The sequence below is a fragment of the Diplodia corticola genome, assembly GCF_001883845.1.
Source record: "Diplodia corticola strain CBS 112549 chromosome Unknown scaffold65, whole genome shotgun sequence".
NCBI lineage: Eukaryota > Fungi > Ascomycota > Dothideomycetes > Botryosphaeriales > Botryosphaeriaceae > Diplodia > Diplodia corticola.
Genome location: NW_017971544.1, coordinates 17,683 through 44,081, shown reverse-complemented (window position 1 = coordinate 44,081; position 26,399 = coordinate 17,683). Strand labels below are relative to the sequence as shown.

Below are 26,399 nucleotides of genomic sequence, written 5' to 3'. Positions count from 1 at the left end.
CAGAAAGGGCCCGAGTTTTGTCAAGTCCGAGGCGACCCGCAGAGATCTCGGCACCACCCGAGTGCCTTGGGACCCGTCATCTTTTTTCGAGAGCAGCCACCTAGCTGTTCCTCTAGTCCACCATGGACAGCTCCTACGCGCGCCAGCAATCTCACGCAGTCCCTAGTCACGATCTCTCCTCCATCTCCTCCAACGCCTCCCCCCAGACCGTCATCCCCCCGGCTTCGAGCCTCTTCAGCCTGAGCTCCGCCCGTCCCCATGGCCTCCAGACACCCACCCTCCCCCACCAGACGATAGCACGCTCTCCCGGCAGCTACAGTGCCACTCCATATGCCTATCCTTACGGGAACTCGTCGACTTCGCCGAGCACTGCCGCTGGCAGCCTTCCGGGCAGCATCCATGAGACACTCCCCGACGCCAACATGTCAGCCTCGGGAATCTCACCGACACATCTCTCTGGGGGCTTGTCTGCGACCAAGCGAGCGTACCGGCAACGCCGGAAGGATCCCTCTTGCGACGCTTGTCGGGAACGCAAAGTGAAATGCGACGCCACCGAGACGTCGAGTTGTTCAGAGTGCTCCAGCAGGAGCGTGAGATGCCAGTTCACCAAGGCAAACCTCTCCGCATAGCGTCGTCTGAATGCCTTCGTAGTGTGCTGACAGAAACGTGCAGGAAACCAACCGTCGGATGTCCTCGATCAAGCAAGTCCAGGACCTACAAAGCCAGCTGGCCGAGGCGAAACATCAAATCTCGCAACTGCGTACCATGCTGCAGCACGGAGGCGCAATGGACATTGACAAGCAACGAGTTGACGTCCCGTCTTTGAATCTGCCCGACATAGTCCCTAGCTCAGAAAGAAAGCACGGTCCTCCTTCGCTGGGCAACTTCGACCACGTCCGAAAGAACATTCGCATCTACAGTCGCGGCATCTTCAAGGCGCCTCCCCCATACCGGCACAATGCTCCTCAGCCGCCTTATCCATCGGCCAACCTGCCGCTGCCGGATAGACGCACCACCGACCAATTACTGGCTCAGTACTATGCATCCACGCACGCTTGGGCACCATTGGTTCACTGGCCGACCTTCATCGCCGAAGTCGAGGAGATCTACGCCGTTGGGTCCTTTCAAGGAGCGCCGCAAATATGGGTGGCTGTCTTTCACGCGGTTTTGGCGTGTGGAACTCTGCAGACAGCCGATTCGTCTCGCGGGGCGCCGTTAGCTGAAGACAAAGGCAAAGAATACATGGAGATTGCTGCGCGCAGTATCAACACCTGGTCGGACGAGATGACAATCGACCACGCTCGGACTACGTTGCTGGTCAGTGTTTTCCTTACGGAAATGAACCTCAAGTCGGCTGGATGGGTATGGCTTGGCTCGGCCGTCAGGATTGCTCAGGACCTAGGATTGCACTGTGAGACTGGGCCGTGGCCGGTAGTCGAGGGAGAATTGCGTAGGCGGGTGTGGTGGTCGATTTATTCGTGGGACAGGTAAGATTCGTTCGTTTTCGGGGGTTTTTCGTTGTAGCTGATCGTTCCTAGGCTCCTCTCGCTGGAGGTCGGCAGACCGGTCCTCATCGACGACGAGGACTGCGAAGTTCCTTGGCCGGCAGCGGTCGACGACAGTCACGTCCAACCACACGGAATCTCGCGGCCCTCGCCCGGACAGCCAATGACGATCACGCTCCACAATACCATTCCGGTCATGCGCTTCATAGGCCAGCTGAAGAAAACACTGAAAGCGAGGACGATTGGGCCTGCCACATTACAGACGTATGAGGAATACTTCCGCGCCATCATGTCTTCCATCCCAGAGACGTACCAGCTTGCGCCCGAAAGCTACGTGGACCCAGGTGTTCTAACGTCTGTCCTCGTGCTGCCATTCGCGCGCTTCCATTTGTCCAGGCATAATCTGTCATCTGCGTGCCACCTCACGGAGCGCATCGATGCACTCAACCGCTGCCTTTCCGTCGCACGGGACACAGCCAAATATATCTCACGCAGCATGCTCTCGCCGCCGGGCGAGCCGGGATTCCGTGGGGACAGCTGGCAGGCACGCATCCTGGCGACCGCGAAGCACATGTTGTGCACCCATCTCTGGCGCTGCACGCTGGTCCTGTGCTTCCGCGCCGACTACGTTGCGGCGCTGACATGCGTGCGCGCCAGCGCAGCCATTGGATCGATGAGAAAAGTCAACACGGCGTGCGGACGGAACCTGACCTTTTTCCTGGCCCGGCTCACGGAGCGCATACAGAGCGGCAATGGGTCGCAGAGCATGCTGGAGGTGGACGAGGAGATGCTGGCCTACGTGAGCGGCGACCTGCAAGGATCCACGGAGAACAGTTGGGTTTGGGCAGGCAGCGATACGGGCATCAAGCTCAACACGCCGACGTCGACCCAGGCGCCGAATGCTTTGAATGCGGCGGCGGCGGCCGCCAAGGACCCGGCCCAAGCACGCAAGGCTTCGGGCGGCAGCAGCGAGAACGGCGAACCAATGCAAGAGGACGACGAACGGTACCCTGCGCCTCGGATGAACTCGATGCTCACAGATAAGGAATCGCGCGAGTGGGGCGGTTGGGAGCGCATTGAGCGGCAAATAGCGACGCTCCTGGATGAGCAGCGGTCTAGACACCACGCGCAGGTGCACGCGCAGATGCAGCAGCCGGCCTTCTATCAGCCCAGCCCGCACAATGCAGGCAAGAGGGTTCAGTTGGGCTCGGATGTCGGCAGCTTGCCACCCGGGCCTCCACCAGGGGCACCAGGGGCACCAGGGGCAGCAGGGGCAGAGGGAGGCGGTGGTGTAGCAGTGCCGCCACCAGGAAGCTCGGGTAGTTCGGCAAGCGCGGGCGGGACGAACAGAATCAGCATTGCGAACATCATTTGAGAAGGGGCATAGGACGGTATAGACCGAGAAGAGTGGGCTTCTGGGGCTTCTGGGCGGTTCCCGGGACCGATTAGGCCGTTGCTCGGGGCAAGGGCATATTATTCCTCGGTCAGGCAAGAGGACACGCGTTGAGGCGAGCTTGGCGAGGCTGTTGCGGAGAAGCGGACGAGGAGCACCACCACCGGTAGGAACGATCGGCAGGCGTCAAAACTGAGGCCGACAAGGCAAGGGATCTGGCATTTCCAAGGCGTCGGAAAGAGAAACAAAACTACTCGCATTTGTGTTTGCCTGAGTCTGGTTTTGCATCTTTCGAGCGGCAAGCGAGTGGAGCTGAAGTGGCTCAAGCGGATTAATTTCCTTTTCGACTCGGATGGACATTCTTTCGGTTACACTCTACATTTGCGTTTAATTCCGCTTCCTTTCTTTCAGCATTTTTTTTCTCGTCGCCCTTTCTGTTCATACCGCCATGGCTTTGCTTGTTCAAAATTCTTGGGTCGGGAAGCTCGGTGCACACATAAGAGGATACTACGACTGACGACGGGACCGTTTGTATGTACCATAGAGACTGAAGGGCTCCACGCGCTTGGCACGGAGAAACTGGGGCCATAGGCTCGGTGAAACGGGGGTGTAGATTCGTGTAAGTGGGAATGGAGACATGACGGTTGAGCGGAGGTCGCCGTGCTTGGCAGAAGTCGTGAGCTGGCCGTGGAGAGTGGGCGAGTGGTCGGCGACGACGAGACGACGTTGGTTCGAGTCGAGTGCATGTGGAGAGTAGAGGGTGCGCTGAGTCGCCACGGAGCAGCTACTCCCATACCTTGCTCGCGTCGGCTCTGCTTGCTCGCAGCGGCAGAGGCGGGCGTTATTGGCGAGGCGGCCAATGGGCACAGGCGGCCAGCCCGGCCAGCAAACAGCGATCTACGCGACCCATGGGCAATGGATCGCGTCTGGAACTCGAGCAAAAAATAGCGACGAGAGCTTTATTATCTGGCCCTCCCACGACGCTCTTCCGTGCGTAGCCCAGGCCAGACCACCAGCGGACCCCTCACCGCCAATTTGCAGCATGCACACAGCCTCAATTGCGGGCTTGCGGGAGCCTGAATTGCGCGGCGGAGAGGGCTCTGGTGGCACCGTTGATCTCTCGTGATGCGTGCGCGGACTGCATTGCTGATCGGTGGGGAGGCTGGTGGGATGCTGAGAGGGCGGTCGCAGACTGGTCTGGGCGGCCCACAACGAGAGGGCGTCGAGGCTGGCAGATGATGGCGATCGGCAGGAGCTGGGCGGGCAGCAGGCTTGGGTGCTTGGATGCGATGAGGGGCAGCGCCAGGAACGCGAGCGGCAGCCGACGGCGGCTGCGCAGCGATTGGATCTGGGCATCTCGCTTGCCCGGCAGGGAGGGACTGAGCTCCAGTGAGGGGCCACACGTACGTACGCGGCGTCGCGCCGCACCACCCACCGCTGCCCACGTCAGGATAATGGTGGCCGCCCGGCTGGCCTGTCGGAGCTGCTCGCGAGCGACGGAGGCCATCGTCGTCGTTGCTGGCGCGATGCTGACGCAACGCGCGGCCGCCAGCTGAGAAACAAGCTCACCAAGCTCCGTGCTAAGATCTACCCGCCGTCCCCGCGCCCCGAGCTGAGCTGCGCCCCGCCCTCACCTGCTCGCAACACCACCCTCTCCTCCTCATCTGCAAGCTCTGCCCCTCAATTGCACCATCAATCCCCACTCGACACTCCCTGATCGTCACCATGGTGCATCTCGCGCGCATTCCTACCGACTTCGACACCTCGAAGCCTCTGGTCGAGGGCCTCGAGCAGATCAAGCTCGAGGACTACATTGAGCCCGACACCCTCACTGCCTCCGTCTATGGCTCCCGTTTCGCCGTCGAGGACATCCCCAGGCATGAGATGCCCGACCGGGAGATGCCCAAGGAAATTGCCTACCGTGCGTGTCGCGCCGCCCCGCTCTCACTCTTCCTTCCACGCTGACAGCTGCCAGGTCTGATCAAGGACGATCTCTCCCTCGATGGCACTCCCACTCTCAACCTTGCCTCGTTCGTCACAACGTACATGGAAGAGGAGGCCGAGAAGCTCATGACCGAGTGCTTCGCCAAAAACTTCATCGACTATGAGGAGTACCCGGTCTCGGCTGACATCCAGAACCGCTGCGTCTCCATGATCGCCCGCATGTTCAACATCCCTGCGCACGATGAGAACACCAATGCCATGGGCACCAGCACCATTGGCTCCTCCGAGGCCATCATGCTCGCCGTGCTCGCCATGAAGAAGCGCTGGGCCAACAAGCGCAAGGCCGAGGGCAAGCCGTTCGACAAGCCCAACATCGTCATGAACTCGGCCGTTCAGGTGTGCTGGGAGAAGGCCGCCCGCTACTTTGACGTCGAGGAAAAGTACTCGTACTGCACCAAGGACCGCTACGTCATCGACCCCGCCGAGGCCGTCAACCTCTGTGACGAGAACACGATTGGCATCTGCGCCATTCTGGGTACCACCTACACGGGCGAGTACGAGGACATCAAGGAGATCAACGACCTGCTAGAGGAGAACGACATTGACGTGCCCATCCACGTGGATGCCGCCAGTGGTGGCTTCGTAGCCCCCTTCGTCAACCCCGACCTGGTCTGGGATTTCCGCTTGCCCAAGGTGGTCAGCATCAATGTTTCCGGCCACAAGTACGGCCTCGTCTACCCCGGCGTTGGCTGGGTCGTCTGGCGCGACCCCGAGTTCCTGCCCAAGGAGCTCATCTTCAACATCAACTACCTTGGTGCTGACCAGGCTTCTTTCACCCTCAACTTCTCTCGTGGAGCTTCTCAGATCATTGGTCAATACTACCAGATGATCAGGTTGGGCAAGCGTGGCTACAAGTCCATCATGACGTGAGTTTGCCCCGTTTCCGTGTGCATAAGACTATTCACTAACTGGGAATCAGGAACCTCACCCGCACTTCCGACTACCTTGCAGCCAACCTCAAGGCTCTGGGCTTCATCATCATGTCGCAGAGTGGCGGAAAGGGACTTCCGCTGGTCGCTTGCCGCCTTGATCCTGAGCTCGACAAGGAGTATGATGAGTTTGCTGTTGCGCATCAGCTCCGCGAGCGTGGCTGGGTTGTTCCCGCATACACCATGGCGCCTCACAGCGAGAAGCTCAAGCTGATGCGTGTGGTGGTTCGCGAGGACTTCACGCGCAGCCGTTGTGACGCCCTGATCCAGGACTTCAAGCTTGCTCTCCAGACGTTGGACAAGATGGATGCGAAGAGGCTCAAGGAGCACAAGGAGTAAGTCATATCCAGCTTGAAAAAATGGGTTGGGGCAGGAAAACTGACCGCATGGGCAGGCACGTGAAGCAGCACACGGGCAAGCTGGCCCGCCGCTGGACGCTGACCAACACGCACTACACGGACGAGGACCACTCGCTGCAGGGCAAGTCGGGCAAGACCCATGCCGTGTGCTAGAGGAAGCTGCCCCTGCAGCAAACGCGGCCGGCTGAATCAGTGCAATCAATCAAGGTTTGATCTATGCAGGACCGGTGTTGTAGGTGGAATTGGTGGCAAGGTGGATTGGAAAGTCTTTCTTTGAAATTCCTGGATCTGACCGAGGTTTTGAGGAGTAATCATGACTAGACGACATGGGTTATGACAGGTTGACACGAGCACAAATATGAGAAACGATTCACGATGGATGCCCAATGGGCGATCTTGCAGATCTGCGGTGTCAGTGGTGATTGGCGGGCTGACGGCCAGATGCGCGGATCTGGCAGCAAAGACGACGGAAGAGATCGGAGCATGCCCCGATCCGCTGGCATCCGGTCGGCAATTGACGGTGTGGATGGAGACGTGTTGCTGAGCCACGACTCGGCGGGCAGGGCGGGCAGGGCGGGCAGGGAGAGGAGGGGGGGCCTTGAGGGGGCGCTACGCTGACGGCTCGTACACTTTACCGTCAGCCTCCCTTTCGATTTTGCGAACACGGGCGCCCGTCAGCAAACACGCGGTCTCGCGGTGCTGCGACGCTGGAAATAGACGGTTCGTCAGTCACCGCCCCATGGGCTCCAGAGGTCTTATCAGCCCGCAGTCCCGCCCGGGGCGCGCCGGTGCTGCTCTCCACTCGAGCACAGGCAAGATCCCGGACGACGACGGTGACTTGGGCCACAGTCGATTTAAACTTTAGACTTTTCTCGCATATGAGACAGCCGACGGCTGCGCCACTGCAACTGCCGCTACTGCCCAGACCATGCCTCTCTTACACAAGGGTACGTTGGTTTCCATTTTCTCTGCCTTCTCTGGCCCCCGAATCTCCCCCTTTTCTGGCCTCCACTCCCCGATCGCGCCACCCCCCACAGCAGCTGCCACGCACCCACACGATCCCCCGCATCCTCCAGACGACCAGCGCGCTGGTTGAGCGGACGATCGAGCGCGCGGCCACGCGTGGGACGGAGGGCTGCATGAACCCGGCCGCCTGTCCGCCTGTCCGCCTGCCCGCCTGTGCCCCATCCATCGCGCAACCGAAACCCACTCGTGCGTGCGGTCCCCCCTTGCGCTCCTGCCAGCTGCACCTGCAGTCGTCCCTGATTTTCCTCGCTTGCTCCCGTCCTGTCACCCACAAGAGATCGCAGTTGGGATTGCGCAATTGAGACCAAAGGCAGCTGATCCATGTTTCAAGTGCGTTCGGCAATATCTTTAGATCCCCTGTTTCGCAATCCTCCGCCCACGCGGCCCCCCGCAACGCGTCACGCACACTTCCCCCAACCCTCCTTCACGTCGCCTCGCTTGGCCACGCGTCATTGGAAGCTTCTTTTCGCCCTCCCGTTGCTTTCCCTCCTTCCAACTCGCTCGCAACGTCCTACCGGCTGTTTTCCATTTCTCCTTCTCCCCAGCTTGCAACAGAGCTGTGGTGCTGTGTGATGTTACATTTTTGCGCCGCTGCAACAAATCAGCTACAGTCATCGTCGTCGTCACTTTCTGCGATTTGATTCATGTTTCGCTATTTCACAACACCTTGAACGAAACCACACTGTTTTCAAGCACGGAGTCCGGCGCAAAATAGAGTAGACTGACACTAAAAACCATGCCTTTGCTCTTCCCCAAGACCCGCGCCCTCCTCTTCGGTGCCATCGCCATCTTCATCCTATTCGCAACCTTTCTGACCGACGCCCTCGGTCCCTCGCACGACGCCCATTCGCCCCGGGATTACCTGGCACAACAACAAAGCGCTTCTTCTTCTTCTCAATGGCACAGCACGGCGTCGAGGCGCCGCTGGCGCGAGCTGACGGACCCGTGGGCCGGCCGGAAAGACCCGACCAAGATCCTCCTGGCGAGCGTGCTGTACGACGACGAGCCGGGATCGAATGAGCTGCTGGAGCGCGCGCTGCTGACGCACGAGAAGCACGCGGAGCGGTGGGGGTACGGGACGGCGGTGCTGAGGAAGCGGCTGGTGGATGGGTGGTGGGGGAAGTGGGGGTGGCTGCAGGCGCTGGTGACGATGGAGTTGAACAAGGACGCCAAAGACGCGGCCGAGTGGATAATGTAAGTCGGCGAATCGCTCTCCCTCTCTCTTCCCCCCAGTCTCAGTCTCCAAAAAAAAAAAAGAACCTTAACCAACCCCCCTCCCCCCCAACAGGTTCCTCGCCCCGACCTCGATCCTCTCCGACCCGACCATCCCGCTCTCCCTCTTCCTCCCGCCCACGACCCTCACCACCAACCTCACCTCCTCCCGCACGCCCGGCGCCCAGCCCCGCCCCGTCGCCCTCAACGACGTCCACTTCCTCGGCGCCTACGACCCCGCCCCGCCCGCCACCGCCAACCCGGACTTCCCCGCCGTCTCGCCCCACGCCTTCTTCCTCCGCGTCCACCCCTGGTCCGCCGCCTTCCTCCAGCACCTCCTCGCCGCGCCCTTGCTCTCCGCCGACCCCAACCTCCCCGTCGTTGTCGACGAATCCTTCGCCCTCGCAAAGACCCTCGCCGACGCGAGCACCTACGGCGTACTGGGCAGCAGCAGCGCGGCGCAGGACGCGGACGCGGACGCAACCCCACCATACGACCCCGCCGGCTTCGCGCACATCGTGCTGCAGCCGGCGCGATGGTACGCGTGGTCGTCGTCGTCCGCGGCGTCGGCCGCCGCCAAGGAAGAAGAAGCGGACGGGTGGTGGCTGCGCGCGGCGGAGCACTTCCCGCCGGCGCTGGGGGGGCGCCGGTGGAAGGGGATGGCGGACGCGGTGGCGGACGTGGAGCGCGGGCGGATGGACCGGGCGTATCCGTTTGGTGTGGCGGAGGATGCGAAGGTCGAGGTGGTGGTGCGTGGTGGGGGTGGTCGTGGTGGGCAGGGTGGTGTGTGGGGGAGGTTGATGGGGAGGTGGGGGGGTGGTGGGGTTTTCTTTTCTTCTTCTGGGTCTGGTTCTGGTTCTACTCGTGGTGGTGAAGGTGGTGCTGACGACATCGACGATACGCTCGACGTCGCCGCCGTCCCCACGGCCCTCGTCACCGCACGCGCGGCGGCGGCCGCCAACAACTACACCCGGCCCGACCCGGACGCCGACGGCGCGGGGCCGGCCGAGGCGTGGGATTTCTGGGAGGGCGTCGCGCGCGCGCGCGCCGTCCTGCGCGAGGCCGAGGAGGCGCACGAGCGGGCGCCGGCGGCGCCGGGCAGCGCCGAGGACGACCTCGAGAGCCAGACGTTGGCCGAGGGCGTGGCGCGGCTGAAGGCCGCGGTCAGTTGGGGCGCCGGGAGGAAGGCGGCGATGAGGGAGGCGGTCGCGGCGGTGAGGGAGGCCATGTATGGGACGGGGAGGACGGCGGAGGATGGGTGGTCGTAGGTGGTATCAGGGAGAGGAGGGGGGTAGTACTGGGGTGGGGAGTGTGGGGGAGATGCGGGTCGCGTTGCTTTGATTGGAGATGTGGAGACTCTTTGCGTATAGATTTATTTTCTAGATACTTGGCGTTGGGCTGGTCCTTTGATACGAGATTCCGCGAATGTGCAGCTACGGACGTTGTTCACGTTTAGGGGATTGAGGACGATCTTTCCGGAGGGGAAGCAAGCTTCAATGACTGGAAGGTAAAAAGCTCATGGTGTCAAGGCTTGAACGATCCAACTACCAAGGAATCTCCAAACAGTTTCGCGGTTGCACGACGAACAGAGTGCATGTCCCCTATACTTCTCTGTCGACCAACCACGCAACAGTCATAAAAAAACCGAGATCGATACAACATTACACACATATACGCGGCATGAAAAGTCATCCATCATCCATCATCCATCATCCACCACCCACCATCCACCCCACCCAGTCCGCCCCCCTCACGCCTTCATCTTCTCCGCATCCGCAATAACAACATCCGCCGCCTTCTCGCTAAACATATACACGGAGCTCGCAATAAAAAACCCATGAATCCTCGGCATCGCGCTCGCATCCACGACCCTCAACCCCTCCACGCCCCTAACCCTAAAATCGCCATCCAGCACCGCCATCGGGTCGTCGTCGGCGCCAATCGGCGCCGTACAACTCGCATGGTGTCCCCACGCCTCATCCATGATGAACTGCTTCGTCGCCTCCTCCCCCGGCGGCGGCCTCACGGGCTCCCATTCGCCGGCCAGCGGCGTGAGGGCGTCGTAGATCTTGCGCGAGAACTCGACGCCTTCGTACGCGGCTTGCAGGTCCAACTCCGCCCCCGCGGCGTCCCCGCCTTCGTCGAAGGAGTGGAAGGAGACGAGGGGCGTGTCGAGCGGGTCGGCGGAGCGCAGCAGGACGGTGCCGCCGCGGTTGCGCGTGTGCGCCTTGAGCGTCAGCCAGGTCCAGTGGTGGGCGTCGGCGACGGTGTAGTTGGAGTAGGCGCGGAAGTAGCCCTTGAAGTTGACGGGGACGCCGAGCAGGATCAGGTCCGCTGGGTCGGAGGAGCTCGCGGCGCTGGATGATTTGAGGACCGCGGAGAGGGCGAGGCCGGAGGAGCCGTAGAGGCCTTTGAAGGCGAGGTTGTCTTGCCAGCGCGCGAGGCAGGGGTCGCCGGGCTGGCCCCAGGTGCAGTCCTCGAGGACGGTGAAGTTGCTTGAGAAGGTGGCGGTGGTGCCGATCTCGTAGCGGTCTTGCAGGTTGGTGCCGACGCCGGGGAGGTCGGCGACGAGCGGGATGGCGTGCGCGGCGAGCTCGGCGGATGGGCCGACGCCGCTGAGCTTGAGGAGCTGGGGCGTGTTGAAGACGCCGCCCGAGACGATGACTTCGCGCGTGGCGTTGACGCGGCCGGGGACGGCGTTGGCGGGTTGCTGGCCCGAGGGGGAGGCGCGCGGGTCGGCGCGGTAGAGGGACTTGCCGTCGAGGAAGTCGACGCCGACGGCGCGGGGCTGGCCGGTGGTGGTGGTGTCGTTGGAGAAGCGGATCTTGGTGGCGAAGCAGTGGGTGCGGATGTCCAGGGGGTACTGGCCCGAGTTGGCGACCGACAGGACGAAGTCGCGCGGCCCGTTGCGGGCGTAGTCCTTGATGGCGAGCGGGATCTGGTACAGGTCAGTGTTTTGGTCGCGCGCCTTGCCCGGGAGGTTGATGTCGAGCAGCAGGAGGCTGGCCAGGCCGGTGACGGTGGTGAGCAGGCTTTCGATGACGTTGCGGCCCAGCGCCGTGGCGGCGGCGACGACCATCTGCAGCAGCTTCGCGTCCTCGAGCACCAGCGTCAGGTCGGTCGTGCCCGTCGTGAGCCAGCCGCCGACGCCGTGGCCGACCAGGTTGTTGCCGAGGAGGTACTCGGCGTTCTCCAGGCGCTCGAAGTACTTGCGCATGTTGGCCGCGCTCCACGAGTCGTCGCCCGTGAGGTTGACCAGATACTCCCAGTCCTGCTCGTGGGGGTAGATGGTGACCATGGCGTTGTGCGAGCCGCAGCCGCCCAGAGTGCCCGCGCGAGGGTACAGGATGCCCTTCATGGTCGAGCCCTCGGGCGGATCCAGGCCGGCGTACAGGCCGCCGTCGGGCGTGTCGTACGTGCACTTGCTGTCGCGGGCCTGTCTCGCGTCGTCGTCGTAGTGGCGCACCCAGAAGTCCCATCGCATCGGCTCGTACTCGCTCGACTGAGCGTGGAAGGCCGGCACGCGTTCCTTCAGGTCCTCTCCCTGGTCGTCACCCGCCTCGATCAGCAGCGTCTTGTAGCCGGCCATGGCCAGCCGCGCTGCTAGCGGACCACCGCCGGGCCCAGAGCCGATGACGACGTATTCGTAGTCGTCCAGAAGCGTGATGTTGGCATCCTGGCGGGAAGTGTGTTGTCTGGATGGGGTGTCAGCAAGTTCGGAATATAGAGATGCCAGACTATAGCGAGTGACGCCGTACACAGCAGCTGCCAGCAGTGCGGATCCGAGCAGGAACAGGCTCCTCAGGCCTCGCGCTTGCAGCATCTCGATACACTGAGTGCTATACGGCCAAGTATGGCAGGGGAGCAGCGGTTGACAGGGGATGAAGGACGATAATACTTGGCGTCTGACTAGCAGAAGCGATGGCGAATGCAAGATGGCGGCGCCGATGTATAAATGGCTGAAAGCGAGTCGTCACACCGGTGTCCTTTTCTCTTTTTCCATTCTGCGCCGCCATGATCGACGTCCCCGCCCAGATTGTCTGTCCATCTCCGGAAGGTGGCCGCTGGCACCACACCGCCTTCTATCGAACTGCACGATTCGGGCAGACCAGGCTTGATGTGGTTGTGTGTAAGCAATCGCCCCCTTGATAAAGTGTCAGTTGCTCGTGGAGTGGAAATTGCATCTTGCCCAAAGCCTCTGTGGTGCATGATGGGGTGCATGGGCCATGCAGGGACAGGAATGAATTGTGCAGGGATTCCACCCCGCCTCAATCGAGATTGGTGTTCTGATTAGGGTGAACATCTGGCGAAGCAGCTTTTGGGGGCTGATTTATGGCCACCTGCTGGCTCCTGCTTTCAAACATTGGCTTCCTTTTCCGTGCAGGTGCATCGGCTGAAAAACGGCGCCCCCGGCCCGCACCGCTGTCGGCGCACCATTTATTTCCTATACAACGGCCCTCGCGCAAGCAGATGGAACGATTGGCCGAGACTCCGACAAAGGCTGCCACATGCCGCCGGTCATCATACCTCTTCCTGTGATTCGCTCCCATGACTCGCCTAAAATGGCAGCAGGACAGGGGACGCGCCTCATTTTGTCGGCCCTACTCCACCTATCTACATACAATGTCTGCTTGGCTCCAGCTTGGCAAGTATAACTGCATGCATTGCAGCCCGACGCTCCGAGCCCTTGCTCAACTCACTCCCTGCATTCTCAACTCCAGGCTGCATACGCAGTTCCGACGCAGTGTCTCGGTACTCTGATCCCAGAACCGACCCCAAATATCGGGCGTCAGGTGCTCAATTCATATGAAGAACCGCACCCCTCTGCGGATTTTTGGGACGGCCTCTCGACCGATCAGCCACCCTTCCTACTTTCATCTTCTCTGTCACCAGGTTCTGCGGCTGGGGAACAGAGAACAAGGATGGAAATCAGCAATAGAATGGATATTTGGAGTCTAGACTTTACCAAAATGACAAAAACGTAGGAGGCCAGCCGGATGTGATCCAAGTGGTTGCACTGGTATATGAACTTGCATAGACGCCGTCGGAGATAGTTAGCGAATACGCAGCAGTGTGCAGTCATATCGAGCCATCAGCGGGCACCAAACGCCTGCAAGGCTGCCACCATCTCCTTTTTGTTTACCGAAAGCCTTTCGGCCACCTGCAACATGGATTCTCCGGCGTGGTTTCGCTGGTTTGGGTCGGCGCCCGCGCAGATCAGGTACTCGGCGACCTTGACGTGACCACGCAGAACTGCGTTCCACAACGCCGAGCCGTCGTACGGAGCCTTGAGAGCATCGGCGTCCAGGTCAGCTCCCTTTTCAACAAGCCGGCTGACGGCTTCGAGCCTTCCGTTGCTGGCTGCCCGCGGCAGCAACTGCAGCTCCTTCTCCAGCGGAAACGGCTCAGCGCCGTATCTGTGCACCGAGATCAGCTGAGATAAGCGAGACGACGAGGAGAGCTTACTTGATGAGCAGTGGGACGAGCTCGGGCCAGGAAGACGTGAGGGCGTACTCGATGGGTAGGCCTTGGTAGGAGGGTTTGTTCGGGTCGGCGCCGTATCGGAGCAGGAGTTCGGTCATGGAGTAGGCGGCTGCGCGGTGCTCGACTCGAAGCGCGAGGGTCAAGGGAGTGCTGCTGTGGGAGCCGCAGGAGTTCACGTCGACCGTGTCCGGCCAGCGGTCGAGAAAGAGACGCACAGTGTCGAGGGAACCGTAGAGAATGGCATCGCCAATGGCGTCGAGGAGGGAATTTCGCGGGTAGGGATAGCGCTCAAACAGGTACCGGAGAATTTCCACGTGGCCCCCACGGGCGGCGTTGGGGGGTAGGGTGACATATATAGGGCCTCCGCGGGCAGCATTGAGGTAGAGAAACTCGATGGATTTGGATTTGTCACGGCCCTTGACGAGGTCGGTTCCGGCGAGCATGTCTTTGACTCGCTCAAAGCCGCCTTCTCCGGCAGCCTTGAGTGCCTCTTTTTGGACTTCTGTGAAGAAGCCCATGCCGGAAACTGTGTTCGAGCCTTGAGGTTCAAGGGGTGGTGAAAGTCAAGGTGGAGCTGTGGGCTGACGGGTGCCTGGGGGCGGCAAGCGCGATGAGGCTACCCGACGTAGGCAAGTAGACGCCGGCTAGCGAGACGATTTTGTCGTCGCGGGCAGCCCGCACCTTCCCGTAGCCACGTCACCCACCATGCCCCGATCAACACAAGAATACAAATGCACAAAGTGTCTGAAAGTGTATGCGAGGAGCTCGCATCTGCGCCGGCATGGGGCGACCCGTGAGTCCCGAGCTGACGTCGATGAGCAAGAGGCAGATCAAGAGCTCAACTGAGGCAGATGCCGACAACCTTGGCTCCCATTGTCCGTATTGCAGTCGCTCTTTCGTAAGGAGGTGCGTCCTCACGGCGTACGCGCAGCTCGGTCCGCTGACATGGCTGTAGCGATGTTGCCCGTCGCCACATCAAGACATGCCCGGCCAAGGGAAACCGACCCATGCCGCCCCAGAAGACACGGGGTGGCACTCGTCGAGCCTGTGACAACTGCGCCCGGAGCAAGATTGCCTGCGACCGCAGCCCCATCTGTTCTCCCTGCCGCAGGAGTAACCTGAACTGCTCGTACATCCGCATTCACAGCGCGACCCGCCTCCCGCCTCCGCCAACCCCAAGCCCGACTGTTATTAACGGCTCAGCATCTGCCTCCTTCTTACTCCGCTTTACAGACCCGCACGGTGGAGGCCCTCAAGATCTTGTAACCCGGGACTATAGTGAACACTCGCCTTGCCCTGCTCACCCAGACTTGTTCGTTGCAGAAGAACACGACGAGCTTTTCCCCAGCTTCTTCCTTAGCACTTGTGGCCAAGGTAGCCAAAACCCTACTGTTGACCAGCAATCGGCACTGCCGACGAAACCCAGCATACGCAGACTCGAGCATCGTGCCAAGGAGCTGATATTTGAGCTGTCGTCACTCCACCAGCGGCTGCGTCAGCTCGACCCCGAAACCGTCCCATTCTTCGACCCAGCTTTGGCCAGACAAGCCTTCACCGGCGCGAACCTGAACACCTTTATTGGAGCCTCGTTCTTGCCCTTCCAACAGCATATTGCTGTTCTGCATTGGCCATCCTTCGACCCTGAAACTGCCTGCTTGCCCCTTTTGCTTGCCATGTTCATGGTAGGTTGCGTCTTTACCGCCCCCACCGATGACGCCTTATTGGCCCGCCAGTTTCTACATATCGCCGAAGAGTATGTGTTCCGTGCCCCCAAGTTCCAAGCCTTGGTTGTCGATGGCTCGGCTTCTTCGGTGATGCAAGGTGACAATCTGCTCGAATACGTTCAGGCTGCTCTTCTCGTCAATTCAACCCAAATGAGCATGCTGGACCAGCGAACCCGCCGTCGCATCAGAACCCAGCGGCACCCATCCATCGTCACGGCTGTAAGAGCATTGTCGGCAACGACAACGAATGAACCCGCCTCAGAGTGGCAGGCCTTCATTGCCTCTGAGCTCCACGTGCGGTGCGTCGGCATGACTTGCTTCGACGGCAGAAGACAGCTAATGCAATTGGACGAGCCAGCTGCCGCTACTCCATCTTCCTCCATGACGCCCTCTTCACCATCCAATTCAACAACACACCGTTGATCCCCATCTCCGAGCTCACTTCGCCGCTGCCTTGTTCAGCCGCGCTATTTGAGGCAGAGAGTCCCGAAGCTTTCAACCGGCTTCGCATGGCCACAGCCTCGACGAAGCAGCCGTCCTCTCTGGCATCACTTGTGGCACTTCTCATGCAGGCTCATTGGGATGCTTCCGACGAGGCCGAAGTCGAGGGCCTCTCCACCAGGCACATGCTCGGCGCCATAGCCGGTTCGTCCGATCCGCCTGCTTACCAAAGCTATCCAGCTGATCCTCCGCCAGCTCTCAACACCCTTCTCTTTACCCTTCGCTCCAACAACCTTTTAAGGTTCAGCCATGCCTCTCTCTCCGGTGCCTTGTCCCGTTGGAAGAAGATATGGAACTCGGTCATGGCTCGTGCATCTGCCGATGAGCTTGGATTCCTGCAGCATGCAGATGCCTTCTGGTGGTTCGCGACAGGCGTCTTGCGGCTTTTGGCAGCACAGCAGGAGGGCAGTTATCGGCACTTGGCCGACATGACTCCAAAAGACGACATTGCCGACGTGCATACTTTGGTCAAACGGATGAAGGATTCGGCAATTGGTAATGATGAGGTGTAGGTGGGTTTCCCGCGAAAGTGGGTTTCCTCCGATGCACCATTCCTATTCAGGCAGTATGCTGGAAGTCGTCGGATGCATAAACTCGTCGACTGCAGCCCTGTTCCCGTTCTCAATTTCAGATCAGTCCGACATACGCCTGGAATAATGAAGCCTGCTTATACACCACGGCTACAGCAAGGTTGGTCCGAGGCTCATTGCTGATAACACTATCCCAAAGCTCACACCACCAGCGCTTCGACTATCCAGGCGTCCTGGATTCGATCCATCCAGGTGCCTGTTCCGGGCCCTGAGCCAGAAAACAAACCAGAAACTCGCAGCGCCGTCGAGCAGCTCCCTCCCCACCGCAATACCCTTGCCGTCACAACAGCGAAAAAGCAATGCCGTCGAGCACGTCCTGTACGCACACCAATCTCCCCATCCGGCATCACCGGCGCAAATGCTGATCCGCTCGGAAAAACCCCAACAGCACCACCCTCGACAGCATCACCAACTGGGCGCGCCAAGGCTCCTTCTGGCCGCTCTCGTTCGGCCTCGCCTGCTGCGCCGTCGAGATGATGCACGTCTCGATGCCGCGCTACGACCAAGACCGGCTCGGCATCATCTTCCGCGCGTCGCCGCGCCAGGCCGACATCATGATCGTGGCCGGCACCGTCACCAACAAGATGGGCCCCGCGCTGCGCCAGTGCTACGACCAGATGCCCGACCCAAAATGGGTCATCAGCATGGGCAGCTGCGCCAACGGCGGCGGCTACTACCACTACAGCTACAGCGTGGTGCGCGGCGTGGACAGGATCGTGCCCGTGGACATCTACGTGCCGGGCTGCCCGCCGACGCCCGAGGCGTTGCTGTACGGCGTGTTTCAGTTGCAAAAGAAGATGAGGCACACCAAGGTGAGCGTGTCCTGCTTGAGCTGCGCGCATGCTTCGTACTGCCGGGCGGGGACTGACTGTGATTCTAGATTACCCGGATGTGGTACAGGAAGTAGAGGGACTGTTGACAGGGTATATTTCATCTTTCACGTACGACCATAGGCCGCAGAATACAGGACATCTTGTCCGCTTCCTCAAAAAAATCAATAACGTGGTAACCAATTCTAAGATCTTTCAAGTTAATATATGGAGTTACGAACGAGTCAATCATGTCCTTAGATACGCGTTGCATTTCGTGTGGCCCAGTGAGGCATGAGGAACTCTCATACACCCTCTCAACTACGCTAAATACTAGCTAACTAAACCCTAAACCGTATACTAAAACACTATCTATGGTTGTCCCCCGCGCCTCTGACAGTCCGAGACCAAGCCACACCACACCATCTCCACCATCTCACGCTCTGGCATCCCTCACCAGTGCCACGAAGCCACCTCAAGCTCACGATCAGCAAGAGTGCTCGGCCGCCGCTTTGGGCCGGCGGCCAGCGATGGTCTATCAAACCTTCTCGCCAGAACCCGTCCCCGTCCCGGCCTTCTCCAGGAAAGCCCTGGAGTTCCCAAAGACGCCGTCCGCTCGCTCGTCCTCGTCTCCGGGCGGCGACGACGACAACGACGCGGCCCCGCGCCGCCTGAAGAAGACGCGCTTCGCCCACTTCCACGCCTCGACGCCGGCGAAGAAGAGGGCGGCGGCGACGAAGACGACGACCCACTCCCACGAGATGCCCTCGTGGCGAAACACGTCGTGGTTGATGACGGGGATGTACAGCGTGGGGAAAATCGTGACGAAGCCCGCCATGACGGCCCAGAACAAGAACTTGTTGCGCCACACGTCGCGCGCCCACTGCGTCAAGTACCGGTCGCTGCCCGGCTGCATGCGGAAGAAGCTGCGGCGCGTGTCGACCATCTCCCACGCGAGGAACAGCGCGAACCACGTGAGGCACGCGAAGGCGGTCGCGCGCGCGCGGAAGACGGTGTCGCAAACCGCCTCGCCCGTCGCGGCGTCGCGGTACGACTCGTTGCAGTCGCGGCCGAGGTCGCCGTCGCCGAAGCCGAAGAGCACGAGCGCGAAGGCGCCGAGGCAGAGGGCGGCGATCCACACGCCGTACGCGACCATGTCGACCATGACCTCGACGCTGAAGACGCCGCGCGCGAGGCTCTGCGGCGGGCGCCGCATGATGTCCGGCGCGGCGACCTCGAAGCCGAGCCCCATGTCGGGCAGGCCCGAGGTGATCATGATGACCCACATGATCTCGACGGGGGAGAGGGGGAAGATGGAGAGGCCGTGGCGGTCCTTGAAGGCGAGGCCGACGAGGAGGACGGTGGCTTGCGCGATGTTTTCGGCGAGCAGGTGCAGGATGAACTTTTGGATGTTGTCGAACATGCGGCGCCCTTCTTCGATGGCGTTGAGGATGGACGCGAAGTTGTCGTCGGTGAGGACGATGTCGGACGCGTCTTTGGCGACGTCCGAGCCCGCTTGGCCCATGGCGATGCCCACGTCGGCGCGCTTGAGGCTCGGGGAGTCGTTGACGCCGTCGCCGGTCTGGAGGGGTGAATGAATGCGTTAGCGACGCTTGCGGTCGTGTGGGGGTGATGGGGTTCGTTCTCTTGCTGCTTACCATGGCGGCGAATCTCTTGCGGCGGTGAAGCGCCTCGATCATCCGGACTTTGGTGGTGGGAGAACAGCGTGCGATGACCAGAGGGAGGATCGGGAGTTCGTCAATCTCGGCGTCGGAAAGCTTGTCGAACCGACCGGCCGTCATGACCATGGCGTCTGTCATTTCCTTGCTGAATTCATGCATGCGCGGTGGCAATATGCCAACCTCGGAGGCGATCGCCGACGCGGTCCCGGGATGGTCGCCGGTCAACATGTGGACTTCGATGCCGGCTTGCTGACATTCTCTCACCGAGGGCGCCGACTCGGGACGCGGTGGGTCGTAGATACCTGTCAACGGTCAGCATGTCTCGCAACGCACACTGGGCTCCGCTTCCCACATACCAACCAGACCACGGAAAGTCAGGTCCGTCTCGATTTCGTTGCGGTTGAGCTCTTGGCCCTTCTTGACATCCGACGTGAAGTCCCTGGAAGCGAGAGCCAGAACGCGAAGCCCAAGGGAGGCGAGTGCTTCCATGTTCGCCAGGATGTCGTCGCGGAACTCGGGCACGAGTGGGACGGCCTCAGGTCCATCCAAGCAGACAGATGTGCAGCTGTCGATGATGCGTTCCACAGCCCCCTTTGTGAAAACGTGCTTTTTCCCTTCGTTGACCTCTTCGAAAATGACCGACATCTTCTTGACGGTGGAGTCGAAGGGGAACTCGGCGAGCTGTTTCCACGTGGGAGCGTCGCCGTCGGTGAAGCGCTGCCGGTTCCAGCCGAAACGGGAGGCGAAGACTTGGATGGCAATCTCGGTCGGATCTCCTCGGGCATTCCACTCGCCTGGGTGGCTTTCGTGGACAGTTGCGAGATTGGCCAATGACGCGACCATCAGATAGTCTTGTAGGGGCTGGTTGTTTTCGAGGAATTCTGCAGGTTCAGCAGCCTTTCCGTTACCCTGGTTATTACCTCCGAACTTTATGTTCCGAGGCTGGTCAGCATCAAAGAATAGATGGCCAAGAGTCGGATTGTACGGCTCGTTTGAGTCGCCAACCGAGTAGGTGCCCCTGGAAGGAATCCAGGCCTTTTTTGCAACCATTTTTCCCTGTGTCAGTGTACCTGTCTTGTCCGAACAGATGTCTACGATGTGTCAGTTCATAGCCATGGACGAGCGCCGAATGCTCACGCACCTGTCACAGCTCCGAGGGCCTCGAGCGACTTGAGGTTCCGGACAATCACGTTTCTCTCCACCATTCTTTTGGTGCCAGCGGCCATGGTGATGGTCAGGACGACGATGAGGGAGGCAGGGATCATACTAAGACCGGTAGCCACCGCGTAAATGATGACCTCCTTCTCGTTGCTAAACTCATTCGCGGCAAGGACGATGATGGCGCAGACGACGGCAATGCCGAAGAGAAGGACGGCAAGCCAGGAGAGCTTCTTCTGCAGCGGGGTGCCAACGTTGACGCCGAGGAACCTTCCCAGCGCATCGAAACCGGTCATGGCGTAAGCTTGAGCATACCGATGAGGCCCGGCCTTTCCCCTGGCGTTCCGCTTGACGGGGCGGCGCTTGGAGCCCTTGGCCCTCAACGCAGCAGCGATGGATCCGATTTCCGTATACATGCCGGTGGCGAAGACGATGCCTCTGGCTCTGCCTTTGGTGACGGTAGAAGAGCCGAACGCCACGTTCAGGCGGTCGCCCGGTCCGGTGTCGTCACCAAAGACGGCGTCGGCATCCTTGCGGACGGGCAAAGACTCGCCCGTCAGGAGAGCTTCATCCGTTTCGAAATTGACAGCCTCGACAAGTCTACGCGTGTGTCAGCAAACCGCTCGGGGGCGAGCCTGAAGAACGACGGGGGACTCACCGGACATCGGCGGGCACAGTGTCGCCGGTCTTCATCTCGACCATGTCACCGGGCACGATCTCAGCAGTCGGGACAGTAAGGTTCTTACCGTCGCGCACGGCGCTGGCCGTGGGCGAGCTGAGCGAGCGGAGCGAGTCCATGGTCTTCTCGGCCTGGAACTCCTGCAGGAAGCCTACGACGATGTTGAGGATGATGATGGCGGCGATCACGCCGCCCTCGATCCAGGACTGGATGGCGAAGCTGACAGCCATGGCGAGGATGAGCACCTTGGGGGGTTGGATCAGCCGTCTCTTCTTGTCGGGTCTTCAGGAAGCGGTGCGCATAACTAGAGTCATTGCGTTTGCAATCTGCCGCAGGAGTATCTTCCCCGGCGCAACGCCTTCGGCGTCACCAAGCTCGTTGCGGCCGTGCTCCTCGACGCGCTTCTGGGCTTCGGCGGCGCTGAGGCCGTCGTTGGCATCAGCACCAATTTCGGCAGTGACGGCCGTGTGAGCCAAGGCGTGGGCTGGACGAGACAAGGGTTTGTTTGCCTGGCCGGACACGTGCCCGGCGAAGGCGGCTTCGGATTCACTCTTTGCCATGATGGAATGGAGAGAGCAGAAAAGCAGGGAGGAAAAGAGCTTGATTGATGGAAGCACAGAGGAGAGGCCCGGCCTTAAGAGTCTGGAGGGAAGCCCCATGGGTATGGACAAGGATGCGCCCAGCCACTTGGTTGGGCTTGGCGGGTCGCATGGGGGGCTCTCACGGTGCCGAGATTCCGATACCTGGTGCAACGTTCACGTTGTTGTCCCGGTAGCCGTAGCCAAGAGTACGCCAAGATGCGGAAGCGAGAGTGTGCGGGTGTACAAAAGTAGGGCTCTTATCTTTAACGTTGCTGTCCTTGATTCTTCGCGACTGAGTATTCGGGACGTGTGCTCGCCAAGTACGAGACAACACTACCAGAACCGAGGTGCCAGCGTATGCGGCGATGGGATGAAGCCGCAGAGTACCAGGATCATCAAGACGGGCAAAGTACTGCTCGATGTAGCGGCGGATTTAGCCAAGTCTCGGCTGTACCTATGTCTGGAGAATCAGGAAGGATATTGTCTCCAGTCCCTACCACATCCAAAGCCCAGGTGGAGCAACAGATGGAAATACCACTCCCGTCGTCGCTGCCAGCAAGCTTAATGCAATTCTTGCCATCAGCTTGAGACAAAGATAAATAGTTCCGATAAAGGAAGAAAAAAAGGAAATAGATTTTGTGACGTGGAAATTGACGTCACCAACTTATCAGTGCAGAAGAACGAGCTCTTGGTGTCCTTGGCGCCTGCAAAATCGTCTGTCCTGGAGTATACTCCCCTGTGTCCACTTGCATGGCATTGGTGCAGCCCGCAGTGTAACCGTATAGACGGGCGCATCTGCAATGCATCCGGCAGCCACCCACCTGCAATTTCTGGCTGCACGGCAGCTTACTAAAGAGACTGACCTACCTGCATCTATTTCATGTCGGAATACTTGCTTCGACCGTCAGCATAAAAGGATCATCGCTGTCGGTCAATCTCTTTTGTGACCCACTGTGGCTGGTGCCACCTTGATCGCCATCAGTTGGAAATGCGGGGAGCCGGTACCGGAGGTGCACATGGTCTAGTTGCCACCATCGTGTCCGATGGCTCGGACCAGCCTGATTCAGCCTGGTTGCACGGTTCCAAGTCCAACGCTTTTTGAACATTTGAGCATGTCATGGGTTCCATACTTGTGCGTCTGCATCCAATTTCGCCCCTTCCGTGAATCCATCACACGTCCAAATGTCCCAGCGGACAACCAGACCAAACCTAAAAGCGAACGTGAGTTTTACATTTAGGGAATTTCTAAACAACACGAAAGGAGCCCAAGCTACCAGAGGGGAATTAAAAGAAACTCGCAAAAACAAACTCCAAGAAACATCCAGCTATACGCCCCCATCGCTGCAGAAACAGCAAGCCGTTCCGGACATGAGAAAGGCTACAATTATACAGTTTAAAGAAGGGGAGCGAAGACATTGCCCAGCCAACCAAAGGGGACAGCCGATCAAATAGACATTATGCAGCCAAGTCGTGTCGCTCTAGGCTCGGCGACCTTTAAATCCAACCTAATGGCTACTTTCGACGCCGAGAACATTGGGACTCTTGCCTTGAAGGTTGCTGTTGACCCGGTCCCTGAGACCCTTCAAGTTTGCCGTTTGTTGCGAGGCGCTGGGGTCCTTCTTCCGTGGGCTCCTCCTAAGCGCAGGCTGCGGCTGCTCCTTGTCCGAAGTCGACTCCGAGGTAGACACGCCGTCGGGCTGCAGCGCAGGGGGCAGGAAGTGTGGCTTCAGCACGTCCACGTCTGCCTTCTTTTCGGCAGCCTTGCGAGCGCGCTCGTACTTGCGCGTAACGTCACCGGTGAACATGGTACCCAAAAGCCTATCCCAGAAGGTGAAGAAAGGCTGCGAGAAGTTCGTCTTGATGCCCCAGCTTTGGTGGTGGATATCGTGGTATTCCGCATTGTTGGACGTGATGAACTGGAGGGGATCCATGGGGAAGGCGTAGCCGCAGTGATCATCGACAGTCTTGATGGTGGAGCCGGTGAAGAACCACATGGATTGGCGGATGCTCATGCCCGTCACAAGATAGGCGATTCCAGCGCCGAGAGTGTCCAAGAGAAAGCCCTCAACCGGGTGGTTGTAGAGAGCGCCGTATGCATAGGGGACGTATAGACGGTGGTGGCGGGAGTGGAAGGTCGCTGGGTTTCCAGGGTCAGTTGCCAGCGTGCAGCGATTATCGGGACGAAACTTACTGTACAGCCACTTGTTCAAGTGCATCGCGCGGTGCCAGAAGTACTGCCAGGTATCCACAATCAAAACAGCTACGGCGAACTGCACGGCCGGAATGGCGGCCCAGTAGACAAACTTGGCGAGACTGAGCTCCCAAGAGGCGAATGCGGGTGCGCTAAGGAGGCGGTCGCCAGACACGATCTCTTGAGTCAACCATGGGTACCTTCCGCCGGCAAGGACGCCGGCAAGCATGGGGAAAGACTCGGAGAGGTCCTTGGCGAAGGCGGGTGCGTCAAACCCAATTGCACCGAGGACAAAGGGAACAGCCCTCTCGGCATATCTGATCCTCTGTGCCCACACAGCAACATCGTAGTCCTCCCGTCCGAAAGTCGGCTCCGGATCGTACCATGCGAGCGCCACGCCGGCCACGGTCTGGATAAAGTGCTGGAGGACAACGTCGCGGAAGACCTCGTAGCGCGAGACATGGTTCCGCTGGGTGAGCTCGACCGGAGTATGCAGGCGGTGGTGCGGAAAGAGATCCCAGAGATCAATCAAGTGGAAGATCATGGAGACGCTCCAGTAGGCAATGATGGGCAGGGCAAGCGTAAGGTACTTGTCGGGAATGCCGGGAACGAGGGGCGGGAGCGGATAGAGGGTGTAGTCGGGCAGCGGGGGCAGCCCGCTGGCTATGGTTGCGTTCTCCATGGCGTCGGGGAGCGGCGAGGGCGACGGAGGTGGTGAGGAGGCGGAGGCGGAGAGCGGAAGAGCGCGGCGAGAAAGCTACTCGGCGCGGCGGCGGCGGTGTCTAGGGGCCCCGGCGTCTGTGGTCGCGGGCTTGCGGAATGCGGACGACGGCGAGAGGCAGAGGCCTGGGGAGCTGCGCGGAGCTCGCGGCAATAAGGCGAAAGGAAGGTCGGGTGCAGGAGAGAGGGTGAGCAGACAGGAGGTCTCGTCGTACGCTGTCACCCGTTCTGCAGGCCACTACGGCTCGGCGGCGAGCTGGCGGCGCATCGCTCCTGCCCTGTGGCGAAAACGGAGATTGCGCGACGCCGAGCCCTAGCCTAGTCGGTTCGGTGCTAGCGGCGTCGGTGCTGCTGTGAAGGAAAAACCAAACCCCACCATCCAGCCAAATCTTCTCCGCCCGTCAATCATCGCGAATTAGACCGCCACAAAACCCTCGCCGCCGCCTCTTCTCGCCCTCCCCTCAACTCCAACCTCACCCCCAACCGCCAAAATGATCATCTACAAGGTACGCGCCCTCGGCCTCGTTGGCTGCCCGCCCGAGAGGGCCGTGTGCGGGGTATCGCGATCGTGGCCCCATGTACCGCGAGCGATGCGCCGCCTCGAATGACCCGACAAGACAACCGCGAGATGCTCAGATCAACGCCAGCTGACGCCCCAGCCAGGACATCCTCACCGATGACGAGCTCATCTCCGACTCCTACGACCTGAAGGAGGTGGACGGCACCGTCTACGAGGCCGACTGCAAGAAGATCACCATCGGCTCTGACAACATCGGTCAGTACAGACGGGCTCGCCGCTCGCCCGACGACTGCTGACCGCCTGGACAGATATCGGTGCCAACCCCTCTGCCGAGGAGGGTGGCGATGATGTCGACGACGCGTCCCAGACGGTGCTCGACGTCGTCCACTCTTTCCGTCTCAACGAGACGTCGTTCGACAAGAAGTCGTACCTCACCTACCTCAAGGGTATGTTTTTTTTTTCCGCGGTGCGCAGGCACGTATCTGACTGGTGCCCCAGGCTACATGAAGAAGGTCAAGGAGGCGCTCAAGAACAAGGGCGCCAGCGACGAGGAGGTCAAGGACTTCGAGACCAAGGCGTCAACCTTCGCCAAGAAGGTCATTGCCAACTTCAAGGACTACGAGTTCCTCATTGGCGAGTCGATGGACCCCGACGGAATGTGAGTGGCAGTTTCCTCGGACTGGGTGCGGCGCGCATGCTAACGTTGTTGGATCAGGGTCGTTCTCCTCAACTACCGCGAAGACGGTGTTACCCCGTACGTCACCATCTGGAAGCACGGTCTCACCGAGATGAAGGTGTAAAAGACATGGCACCTTTGGCCAGGTAGAGAGCAGCTGGATTTCTTATTGGTTTTCACGAGTCAAATGCATGATGAATATCCCGCGCGGCGCATTTGCCCAAAAATCGAATCATGTAAACAAGCTCGGGATCCGACTGCCAATGTGACGGGGGCTGCATGCGAAAAAGCAAAGATGGATCCTTGCATGGCCCGGCTGCCAGTATCCTTGCCAATCGTGACTTTGCTGGGATAAGAGGGGAGGCACAGGCACATGCACAGCGGAATGCGGCCAGCCGAGGAGACGGGGAAGCAGCTGCACGAGTGCGGGCGTTGTCACGGCAGCGGCGGGTACCACATACGTCTACGTAGGTGTAGGGGTCCAGCCGGGGCGCACGTGACTTGGCGTTTCGCGAGCCGAGCCGGCGGAGGGCACACGGGCAGACCCGCCGCCTTGCCTTGTCGCCTTGCCTCGTTGCCTTATCATCCTCCAGCTGCCGGCGCCCGCCCTGGGCCTCGTCTGACCGTGGCCTCTCTTTCCCTCGCGCCGGTTCCGG

At 60.2% G+C, this 26,399-nt stretch overlaps 9 protein-coding genes across 9 annotated transcripts; 5 read left to right on the top strand and 4 right to left on the bottom strand.

Moving 5' to 3' along the window:
- Nucleotides 1-122: 122 nt before the first annotated feature.
- On the top strand, nucleotides 123-2,880 carry BKCO1_6500013 (c6 transcription; the record flags this gene model as incomplete). Its single annotated transcript, XM_020278214.1, has 3 exons — nucleotides 123-590; nucleotides 673-1,487; nucleotides 1,539-2,880. 3 exons carry the CDS (start codon nucleotides 123-125, stop codon nucleotides 2,878-2,880), a joined length of 2,625 nt encoding a protein of 874 aa, XP_020126418.1.
- A 1,743-nt stretch (nucleotides 2,881-4,623) lies between these two features.
- Nucleotides 4,624-6,343, top strand: BKCO1_6500012 (glutamate decarboxylase; the record flags this gene model as incomplete). Its single annotated transcript, XM_020278213.1, has 4 exons — nucleotides 4,624-4,819; nucleotides 4,874-5,768; nucleotides 5,822-6,166; nucleotides 6,226-6,343. The coding sequence occupies 4 exons, from the start codon at nucleotides 4,624-4,626 to the stop codon at nucleotides 6,341-6,343; spliced, it is 1,554 nt and encodes a 517-aa protein (XP_020126419.1).
- Nucleotides 6,344-7,952: 1,609 nt separating this feature from the next.
- Nucleotides 7,953-9,696, top strand: BKCO1_6500011 (galactosyl transferase gma12 mnn10 family protein; the record flags this gene model as incomplete). The annotated part of the gene is made up of 2 exons (XM_020278212.1): nucleotides 7,953-8,410; nucleotides 8,505-9,696. The coding sequence occupies 2 exons, from the start codon at nucleotides 7,953-7,955 to the stop codon at nucleotides 9,694-9,696; spliced, it is 1,650 nt and encodes a 549-aa protein (XP_020126416.1).
- A 482-nt stretch (nucleotides 9,697-10,178) lies between these two features.
- Nucleotides 10,179-12,251, bottom strand: BKCO1_6500010 (glucose-methanol-choline oxidoreductase; the record flags this gene model as incomplete). Its single annotated transcript, XM_020278211.1, has 1 exon — nucleotides 10,179-12,251. One exon carries the CDS (start codon nucleotides 12,249-12,251, stop codon nucleotides 10,179-10,181), a length of 2,073 nt encoding a protein of 690 aa, XP_020126417.1.
- Nucleotides 12,252-13,520: 1,269 nt separating this feature from the next.
- BKCO1_650009 (ankyrin) lies at nucleotides 13,521-14,430 on the bottom strand (the record flags this gene model as incomplete). The annotated part of the gene is made up of 2 exons (XM_020278265.1): nucleotides 13,521-13,845; nucleotides 13,895-14,430. 2 exons carry the CDS (start codon nucleotides 14,428-14,430, stop codon nucleotides 13,521-13,523), a joined length of 861 nt encoding a protein of 286 aa, XP_020126454.1.
- Nucleotides 14,431-14,693: 263 nt separating this feature from the next.
- Nucleotides 14,694-17,634, top strand: BKCO1_650008 (nadh-ubiquinone oxidoreductase kda mitochondrial; the record flags this gene model as incomplete). Its single annotated transcript, XM_020278264.1, has 6 exons — nucleotides 14,694-14,818; nucleotides 14,868-15,935; nucleotides 15,995-16,645; nucleotides 16,824-17,045; nucleotides 17,116-17,539; nucleotides 17,608-17,634. 6 exons carry the CDS (start codon nucleotides 14,694-14,696, stop codon nucleotides 17,632-17,634), a joined length of 2,517 nt encoding a protein of 838 aa, XP_020126455.1.
- Nucleotides 17,635-18,074: 440 nt separating this feature from the next.
- On the bottom strand, nucleotides 18,075-21,615 carry BKCO1_650007 (potassium sodium efflux p-type fungal-type; the record flags this gene model as incomplete). Its single annotated transcript, XM_020278263.1, has 6 exons — nucleotides 18,075-19,118; nucleotides 19,195-19,520; nucleotides 19,575-20,309; nucleotides 20,360-20,976; nucleotides 21,035-21,300; nucleotides 21,361-21,615. The coding sequence occupies 6 exons, from the start codon at nucleotides 21,613-21,615 to the stop codon at nucleotides 18,075-18,077; spliced, it is 3,243 nt and encodes a 1,080-aa protein (XP_020126452.1).
- A 1,526-nt stretch (nucleotides 21,616-23,141) lies between these two features.
- BKCO1_650006 (sphinganine hydroxylase) lies at nucleotides 23,142-24,509 on the bottom strand (the record flags this gene model as incomplete). The annotated part of the gene is made up of 2 exons (XM_020278262.1): nucleotides 23,142-23,773; nucleotides 23,828-24,509. The coding sequence occupies 2 exons, from the start codon at nucleotides 24,507-24,509 to the stop codon at nucleotides 23,142-23,144; spliced, it is 1,314 nt and encodes a 437-aa protein (XP_020126453.1).
- Nucleotides 24,510-25,038: 529 nt separating this feature from the next.
- On the top strand, nucleotides 25,039-25,867 carry BKCO1_650005 (translationally-controlled tumor protein; the record flags this gene model as incomplete). The annotated part of the gene is made up of 5 exons (XM_020278254.1): nucleotides 25,039-25,053; nucleotides 25,211-25,322; nucleotides 25,376-25,513; nucleotides 25,566-25,725; nucleotides 25,783-25,867. 5 exons carry the CDS (start codon nucleotides 25,039-25,041, stop codon nucleotides 25,865-25,867), a joined length of 510 nt encoding a protein of 169 aa, XP_020126450.1.
- Nucleotides 25,868-26,399: the final 532 nt, after the last annotated feature.